The following is a 9626-nucleotide window of genomic DNA, read 5'->3' on the forward strand; positions in this document are numbered from 1 at the left end:
ATTACCTTTACTGTTAAACAATCCTTTAGCTACTTGCTTATGGTACACGGGGTCAATTATAACTTCTTTGATGTAAGTTGGTAAACGAAGTTCTCTAGTTTTGATAGATATAAGTTCAAATTGTAAAAGTGTATCAATATACGATACCCAATTTCCAGTCCACGCAACTTTACCTTTGGATCCTAAAAAACAACAACATAGTAATATTTATCTTGTATTCTAATCGTTTGTAAAGCTTACCTTCTGTGTTTGCTTTCACAAAACCTAAAAATTCATCTTTATACTGATATCCACGAAGTCTCAATTCCTTGTAAAAATCATCAGAATTCAAATCCATTTGTTCTGAAATGGTAGTGAGATGTTCCATTTGATTTTCTTCAGAACTTTCGTTTAGTAATTTTACACAACCCGAAACTGTTAAAGACCCTCCTTCTAGGAGCTCAAACTCGCCTGATCCATTAAGTATGTTAATGTTGAACAGAACACTGCCTTAATACAAAAATAGCATACATTTAATTGAAAATAAAATTACCTAAGATGATTTTATGTACCCTCAATATTAAGAACTGTTGGCCTAAGAAATCTTATATTATGGAAAATGACTGGAACATCTTCATACCATTTCGCTTGTAATTTGGCAATAGCTTTCCACACTAATGTCTACAATTGAACAATTCGTATACAAATAAATACCATAAATATAAATGCTATCAGTTAGTAACCAAATGAGGAAAATTTTTTTATAAATCTATTTTTCAATATCGTAATTTTTTAATATAATTTCTTGTGATAATAGTTATATTATTAAACCAAAAATCCAGTAAAAACTGTAAGAATCGGTTTTGAATGATGTTAGTTTAAAAAAAAACTATTCTGTTTGATTTGAAACTTGTCCTTATTTTAACTATAATAGGTGATTTTTCATATACCAAAAATGATTGTCATTACAAAAAAATACTATATACCTATTTCTATTTCAGAGCAGTGGGTTTTACAATAATGTATGTTTTTTGTTCTTCATCACTTATTAGAAGAGAAAAATAACTGTGAGTGTAACGAGTGCGCGAGGATGAAGTGAAACTTCTTTCAGTTTTTCAACTGGTAGAATATTTGGTTTTTGTGGAATAAAACCAAAAAAAATACTAAAATCTATTATATTTTTAAAATATTAATTTTTGTTATATTTATCAACCTTATCAAATCAAACATGCCAAAATCAAACGAATCTCATGATCTTAAGGGGATTGAAGGTGGCGATTTAATAAGGGGTTGTGTATAGACAATTCGATGTCTTTTACTCGTTACGCAGTGTGGTTGTGTGCGAAGTAAATTATCATTAATGTGCGTAGATACGTTTGGAATCTATCGTGTGAAACTCTCGCACGCACACGCACATGTCAATAAATCGAGAAAAACGAAATATATTCTTCTATACATCACCTATAAAAACTACCAAAAGCGGTAGTAAACTAAACATACTTCCTGAAGTTTGATTGTAATTTCGAAAAAAAGAGTTGAATTCGTAAGGTTCTAGACTATGCTTTGTAGGCACCACTTTTTTGATATAAAACGCAAAAAGCCCAAAATTTAATACAAATGTAATGCAATTATTTCATGATATTTTTTAAAAAAATATCCAAATTTTATGGTTCTTTACAATTGAAAATTGAAAATCGACTTCCTAGAAAGCCTAGTTTTTTGCAAAAGAATTCATACATATATTAAAAATTTAAATCGGAGATTCGGAAGTATGTGTAATTTACCACCGCTTATTATTCTAAAACGTACGAAAAATACGTGACATGCGATCCCCTTAACAGCATATTTTTTTCGTTTGATTTTATCATGTTTCATTTAACTAGATTACGAAATATAATAACAATTAATATTTTTAATAATATAATAGATCATCAGGTGTCATAATCGTCCGTGAAGACACGAAAACCAAAAAAAAAGCAACAAAAATGTTGTTCCTAACCGGGATCGAACCTGTTATACCGTGATTTACTAGCTTTATGAACTACGTTATATCAACGTGACGGCGGTCCACCGTGACGCACATAATCTTTTTTTTTTCGTACCCCTGGCAGGAAGTTTCACTTTAAAAATCGCCTCAATTTTCAACTTTTGGGAGTTTTCTGGTTGAAAATTGAATCGAGACGATACTTATTGGTTTTTTCGTAGGAGAGGGGGGACTAGAAAAACAAAAACAAAGTCAGTTTCGATAACTTGTGCAATTGCGTACGAGTGTTATAAAACTTAGTCCTCTCGTCCACACGCTTATTGATCCACACTCACACTAATAATCATTTACAACTAACACAAACCTAACGTCGGTGAAGACGAGATAAGAAATTGCCTGCATCGTACCGCTTAAATATTGCCACTATGAGCCATTATAGGCAACGTAATCAATATTTGAAATCCAATGCGCGCTGTAGATAATCATCCACAAAATAAAAATTAATATAATCAGACCATTCGATGAGGCGTGCGTTTTTCATGTGAAGCGTGTTTTGAGCAAAACATCACGCTTATCAAGGTTGGCGGTGGTGCCATTGACATGCAACGCGGGTATAGATAGCCCAGTAACCGACACCTGTATTAGTATAATACTACTGCACTCAAACTAATCATTTACAGCTAAGTACTAACTCAAAGACCACAGTCAGCGGGTATGTGATTGCACATTGCCTAAATATTCCCCTTTATTAAAATATAGACTCAAGCAGCGACCATAAGAACACAATAATTTTTTATGAGCTATGGAGACCAGAGAATATTTATCAGTCTCATTAATCATTATCCATTTATTTATCAAGATATTTAGTGCTGGAGGTTAAGAAGAAGTTTATTGTATCCAGATTGGACTCATTCAATTGAATTAAATATGCGACGCAAATACGCAATGAAGTTTATGTTTCGATTTCTATTATATTATTTGAATAAGGTCTTTTTAGCCCAAGAAATGTCAATGGATTTCCGCCTATGCTTTTCACACACTGATAAGTCACTACAGTATTATAATAAAAATATTAAAACGTTATTTTCATTCAAACACGATCGACTTCATCCCCCTTATATGCAAAAAAAATGGTTCTAGACATAAACTTTAAAGTTAAACAATAATATTTATGTACATTCATTTTTAGTTTTTAGTGTCTTAGAAAAAGCACACTATATCTATAAAGGCATATTCTGCGGTTTTCGTTGTATGGATATCATAATGTATCTTAAATAACATTGAAACAAGAAGTATTAAAAAAAAATTGTAGGTAATCATACTATATATCCTGCAGCTGGATACAGTACACGACCATCAATAGTATGTCCGATTAAATATTTATTTTCATCTGTTTTTATATCAACTTCAACTTGATTATCATCTGAACCAGAACTCTAAAAATAAAAGTTTACATTTGAATAAAATTGGATTACTCAATTATAAACGATTAATCAAATACATAAAGATAAATACATAGATACCTAAAATCTAAATGCATACACTCAGAAAAAAAACAATTTTTACTTTTAAGGATTGGGTATCATTAATTTTCAGCGTTATAATTTATTTAAAAATAATTATAATTATTTAATAAGAAGTATTCGTCTTTAATTTAATAATGTTTTACTAATAATATATACTATTCGTTTTACATAAATATCATTAATTTAAGTAAAAATGTAATAAATTACATTATACTTGGCATTGTATTAATTAAGAACAAGTTTCATGTTTCGATTAAAGAAATATTCACATTTTTATGAATATACGTCATAGGCTCGAAAACAATAATAATTATGCCTGTTTTTCATTAAAACTATTAAAATTTTTTTCTGAGTGATAAAATCTATAAAAAAAACATATTTTAACGGTTTTAAATTACTTTTTCGACGAAATTGGGCACTACATAGTCGTTTGAATGATCCCACTTCAACATTGGAGATATCATTGGAGTTCCTCTAACTACTGGGTACTCAACTTTCCCATACAATTTTTTTAATTGCGGCTCTGCTCCGGCAATATATAACCTATAATAAATAGAATCATATTTTAACATGAAAATAATATTATAAAGTTCAAGAATCCAGATAAATAAATGCTTACTTTCCAATTGCTTCCAATAAGAATTTCACATGATTTGAAACCGTTTTTTTAGTCAAACTGACATTTGTAACTGTAGGAGAGAGTGATCTTTTCAAAATAGCTTGTAATAAACAATGAGGGGCAATTTCAATCGCTATAGCATTTTCAGGTACATGCTTCATTGCACCATGAAAGTATACCGGTGAGCTTATATTATTTAAATGGTAATCCGCTGACGAGCACTGGGCTTCCTGTGTATTCCATTTGTGTTCGGGAAATGTAGTACTTTTCCATCGACTGGATCTTGGTTTAGGATTGGCCATTATCTACATAAAAATAAAATAGGTACGTATATTAAAATAACTATCATTTAAATAAATGAGGAAAGTGCCTAAGGGAATTATAATCAAGTCTTTTTTTAACGAGTAATAAAGACTATTAACCTATGTACCTTATCATAATACGGTTTTAACAACGGTATAAGTTCATGTAGGTATGGTGAATGAAAAGCATATCCCATCGAGTCTACGGGCTTAGCGAATATACCTTCTTGTCTTAGAGTTTCGGCAAATTTCAAAGTTACGTCTTTAGGTCCTGAAATAGTAACACTGTCTGCACTGTTATGACAAGCAGCGATTATACCAGCGGGAAGTCTTTTTTGCATCTCTTCCCACGATAGTCCTACTGCAACCATAGCTCCAGCTGGAACGTTAATTTGTGTTAAAATTTTAGACCTCCAGTACATTGTCATCAATGCTTCTTCCAAAGTGAAGCAACCATCTGCATATGCACACGCAAGTTCACCAACTGAATGGCCAATGATACCATCGGGGTTGATACCAAGCGAGCGTAAGATATCAACAAGACCTATCTAAAAAAATAACAATATTTATGTAAAACAATACATGATTGTTATACGCATACAATATTTAGTTAGCAATTAGGTAGCTAAAGTTACCTGGACAATAATAATTGTGATCGTAACATTGACTATACTTTTAAAAGTATTTTCATCGGATTTATAAAATAAATCATTAACACTAAAGTTGTATGGAATTAAAATTGAATGTGCAGTGTCTACAGTTTGTTTAAAAACTTTAAACTTCACTAAATCAGCGACTAAATCTAACGATTGACTTCCCATTCCTGGAAAAATGAAGTAGATTGGCCTTTTATCACCGGGAACGTTTCCTTGCTAGAATATATATAAGTTTAATTTTTTTCATCAGTTTTCTAATTAACTTAAAACTTACAGCTATTTCAACATTCCGAGGAGTTTCCCCGAGAATTGAGTATCCAGAAAACTTGTAACCGGGAATCGGAGATTTGTAAATATCATCAATCAAAGATAAAAGATCATTGTTATCCGCATAGCTCTCTACCTAAAAAAGAAATACCATATCTATTTAGGCGTAGTTACTTAAGTTGCAATATAGTATTTTAAGGTAATATAATATTTAACTAATATTGTATGTATATTATTAATTGAACATGCATACAGATAAATTATAGTAGGTTCGATAGAATTATAGACTAAATTATAAATTATCATATACTACTAACGGTCTCAAATTGTTCAGTCAATGCGTCTCTAGTTCGTCCTGACAAAAATACTAGCCTCGGAATTTCAAGTGCTGGCAACGGCGTTGCATGCGCTTTTTTATCGTTACCTCTTAGAATAACATGAACGTTTGTACCTCCAACGCCAAATGAATTAATAGAAACCATATTTCCTGGTAATGGTGTTTGCTTATCAACAACCTAGTACATTTAAATTAATTAATACAATCTAATTTTAGTTTAACAAAATATGTGATAATACCTTCAGTTCTCCACTAACGAGTTTTGGAATATTGTGGTTCAGTGTTTCAAAATTAATATTAGCAGGAATAATCCCTGTTTCCAATACATAAAGCACCTTAGCTATCGATACTAAACCCGATACTGGTTCTGCGTGGCCCACATTTGATTTAACTGAGCCAACAAGCAAAGGAGTTTTACGGCCAACACAAAATACATCCGAAATGGCGTTCAACTCTTGTTTGTCTCCAACCTATATTAATAAGATAATTTAAAAAATGATCGTGAAAATTAATACAATTGACCTACACCGGTCCCTGTTCCGTGAGCTTCGACATAATGGACATCACTGGGATTTAAATTTGCACGAGCGTAAGTATCTCTGATTAGCCGACTTTGCACTGACTGTGAAGGATATGTTGCGCCTTCGATTTTGAACCCATCGGTATTGGTCGACGTTCCTACGACAGTCGCGTATATACGTTTGGCATCTGACGATTTTCTTATGTAAAGAGCAATAATAGCTTCACTTCTTACGTAACCATTAGCTAAATGGATTATATAAATAATTATGTTTTTTTTAATTATGGTAAACGTTAATACATCCTGTCGACTAAACTAACCACCAATGTCAAAAGGTCTACTTGTTCCAGTAGGACTAAGCATATTATACCGATGATACATGACTGAAACAGCCGGTTTTAAGAGCAAATTAGTTCCTGCAACAATAGCTGCATCGCATTGGCCCGTCTGTATCGCAGTTATGGCTTCGTGTAGACAAAATAACGCGCTCGAACATGCAGTATCAATGGCAGCACTCGGACCTGTTCAAAATTATTTGAAAGTTCGTAACCAACAAATTCTTTTATACTGAACATTTTAATAATTAATAATTACCATTAAAATTGAACTGAAATGAAAGCCTGTTAGCCAGCATAGATCTAATTGCACCGATAGTTTCATATCCAGACATTTTTTCTGGTGTACGTTCAAAATAATCCGACGATTCGGTGGTCATCATACCAACGTACACCCCCGTTCTTGTTCCACGTATATCCTGTGGGTTAACTCCTATGAATGTCAAATGATAATATGTCATTAATATATATAAAATGCTTACTACAAAATACATTTCCTATAATAGTAGCTCTCGTACCATACAATGTAGCTTATAAAAATACCTGCATCGACTATTGCTTCGTGTGTAACCTCGAGTAAAATTCTTAGTTGTACATCCATGGCATTAGCCAGTTTTGAATGAATTCCAAAAAACTCTGCGTCAAACTTGCTTATTTCCTTTAATTTTCCTGTTCTCGGTGGAACTCCATACATGCCTAAATGATAAAACGTATTCAATATACATTGAATCTTAAACTCGAAAATAAATCATTTTCTTTTTTAGACTAGGTAGTGTAAACAATACTACAGACATGAAATTAAATCTAACCTGGGGACCATCTTCTTTTATCAACAGTCAATAAATCAGCGTTATTGTACAATTTTTGCTTAAATTCTTCAGTAGAGCTACATTCTGGGAATCGCCCAGAAATTCCTGATATAACTACTTCGTTTTCTTCCAACATGCCTGCAAATTAATATATTGTTATTAGGTAGGTAATTATTTCAATAATTAAATCAATAATAACAATACAATGTAAATTGTTACAACGATGGCTTATATACCATGTATACACTCAATAGCAAATACCTAATCATATTTTGTTGCAACCTTTGTAATTTGGGTATAATAATAATAAATAATATTAAATAGGCTCCGATAAGTTTAAAGCTATTGAAAACTCACCGATGTATTTCAATTAAGCGGTAACAGTTAATAATTCAAAATATATCAAATTATTTTATTTTAATAATTTTTGCTAATATATCCCATGATTAATTTATTAACAATAGGTATAATAATATTATTATCTATTACAAGTAAATAGGAAAAATGTCAATAGTTATTTAAAAGTTAAAAATAATTAAAATTATTTGTGCTTAATGCTTATGTTGTAAGCACTAAAACGAAATGGTTTGCTACTTTTCTAAAAATACTAGGTATATACCTAGTAGCTATGAAAATGAAGTTCTTTTATTTCAATTGTTTATTCAGTTTTCAATAATTTATAAAATAATTCTAGGCAAATTTCTAAGCAATTTGAAAGCAACACTGCACACATTGTCAAATGATAACATATTATGTATTTTTTTAGCATATACATTATTCCGTTTGTATTTTCCCTTTATTCAATTATATAACATTAATGAGTATATTGTTAAGTTATTGAATAATAAATAGTATTTATATAGTAAATCAACAATGTAAATTGTACTTATAACTGTTATATAATTGACCAAAGTAAACCTAAGTAAAAATACAAACTGAATAATGTGTAGGTATGCTAAAATAAAATACACTTGTAATCATTTGACAATGTTTGCAGTGTTGCCTTCAGAATACAGCCAAAGTGCTTAAAAATTGTCTGGAATTATTTTACAAATTATTGAGAACTTAACAAACAAATGAAATAAAGAAACTGAATTTTCATAGCTAGCTAATTCAAATTACTTTTACTTTAAACACGTGAACACGCAGATACGACAGATTCAGAAAAACAATTATGAAACTAAAAATATAAACTGAAAAATTACACATCTAATCATTAACTAATGTTCTTTTTGTCATCTTCAAATTCCATAAAAATTAACATCGTCATCTATAAATTAACTTTTTAAATTTAATACATTGACTATTAAAAAAAATATCTATCTTATACTCTTATTAAACATTTTATTATTTTATAGAATTACCAATTTATAATTCAATAAATATAAAATTATTTTCTTTCATTACAACATGATAAATTATTAAAGTTGTTATAATATTACTTTTGGAATAATATTACGGCAGTCTAAAATTACGCGATGACAGAACACAGCTGCGTAGCTTGCAGGTTTATCGCTTTTGATAATTGTCTTACCTTTAATAATTTATTATGACTATCAAATCATTACGTTCCAGTGTTCACGAAGTTTACGTAGCTCAAAAAGTTGTGTATTTACAAATCGTAGGTATATCTTTTCTTCGTCAACGGGGTGTTAAAACATTTTATTCTATAAATAGAATAAAACTGAAACAATCTAGATAATGGATTTCGCTTAATTCGCACTCCCATTTTAATAAAATATTGAATAATAAAATGATATAAAAAATGTATTACCTAATTGAATCATTTACTACAAAGGTCAATCTGTATTAAAATAGGAACTTGTATATTTTACTGTTTAAAGGTCGTATTTCCAATGTAATTTAATGTACTGATTTTATAATATACCTAATCCATAATATTGTAAGATATAATATACGATATAATATACTTATATAATCTATAATATAAAAATGAATCGCAAAATGTGTTGGTAAGCGCATAACTCAACAACGCCTGGACCAATTTGGCCAATTTTTTTTTTTTTAATGTTCGTTGAAGTCCAAGGATGGTTTTTACAGCGAGAAAAATTCGAATAATTGCTGGGAAGACCCTAAAAAAAGCCATTTTATTTTTAAAACAGCCCTTACTAATATGGATGATATAATATTAATCGTCTCCATGGCAATGTAATCACTGATCAAGAACATCATCTATGGTGGTCGATTATTTGTGAGCTCTCTGTTAATGAACGATTAAAATTATAATGATTTGGTAGATGAACAATTTACAATGCCATTACATTTTTTATT

General features: G+C 30.4%; 1 protein-coding gene across 1 annotated transcript in view; it reads right to left on the minus strand.

Annotated features, from left to right (window-relative positions):
- Positions 1 to 9626, minus strand: part of LOC100570193 (fatty acid synthase) — a 32766-nt gene that overhangs the window by 19610 nt on the left and 3530 nt on the right. Inside the window, exons 2-17 of the mRNA XM_029491053.1 lie at positions 7335 to 7472; positions 7069 to 7221; positions 6785 to 6958; positions 6511 to 6711; positions 6197 to 6435; positions 5910 to 6140; positions 5651 to 5848; positions 5341 to 5469; positions 5046 to 5282; positions 4539 to 4958; positions 4109 to 4413; positions 3888 to 4032; positions 3286 to 3399; positions 552 to 660; positions 241 to 489; positions 6 to 182 (exon numbers count right to left, since the gene is read on the minus strand). Coding sequence (XP_029346913.1) covers positions 6 to 182; positions 241 to 489; positions 552 to 660; positions 3286 to 3399; positions 3888 to 4032; positions 4109 to 4413; positions 4539 to 4958; positions 5046 to 5282; positions 5341 to 5469; positions 5651 to 5848; positions 5910 to 6140; positions 6197 to 6435; positions 6511 to 6711; positions 6785 to 6958; positions 7069 to 7221; positions 7335 to 7470 — 3217 coding nt within the window. The 5' untranslated portion in view covers positions 7471 to 7472. The remainder of the gene's footprint in view (positions 1 to 5; positions 183 to 240; positions 490 to 551; positions 661 to 3285; positions 3400 to 3887; positions 4033 to 4108; positions 4414 to 4538; positions 4959 to 5045; positions 5283 to 5340; positions 5470 to 5650; positions 5849 to 5909; positions 6141 to 6196; positions 6436 to 6510; positions 6712 to 6784; positions 6959 to 7068; positions 7222 to 7334; positions 7473 to 9626) is intronic.

This window comes from Acyrthosiphon pisum, chromosome A3 (assembly GCF_005508785.2).
Source record: "Acyrthosiphon pisum isolate AL4f chromosome A3, pea_aphid_22Mar2018_4r6ur, whole genome shotgun sequence".
Lineage (NCBI taxonomy): Eukaryota > Metazoa > Arthropoda > Insecta > Hemiptera > Aphididae > Acyrthosiphon > Acyrthosiphon pisum.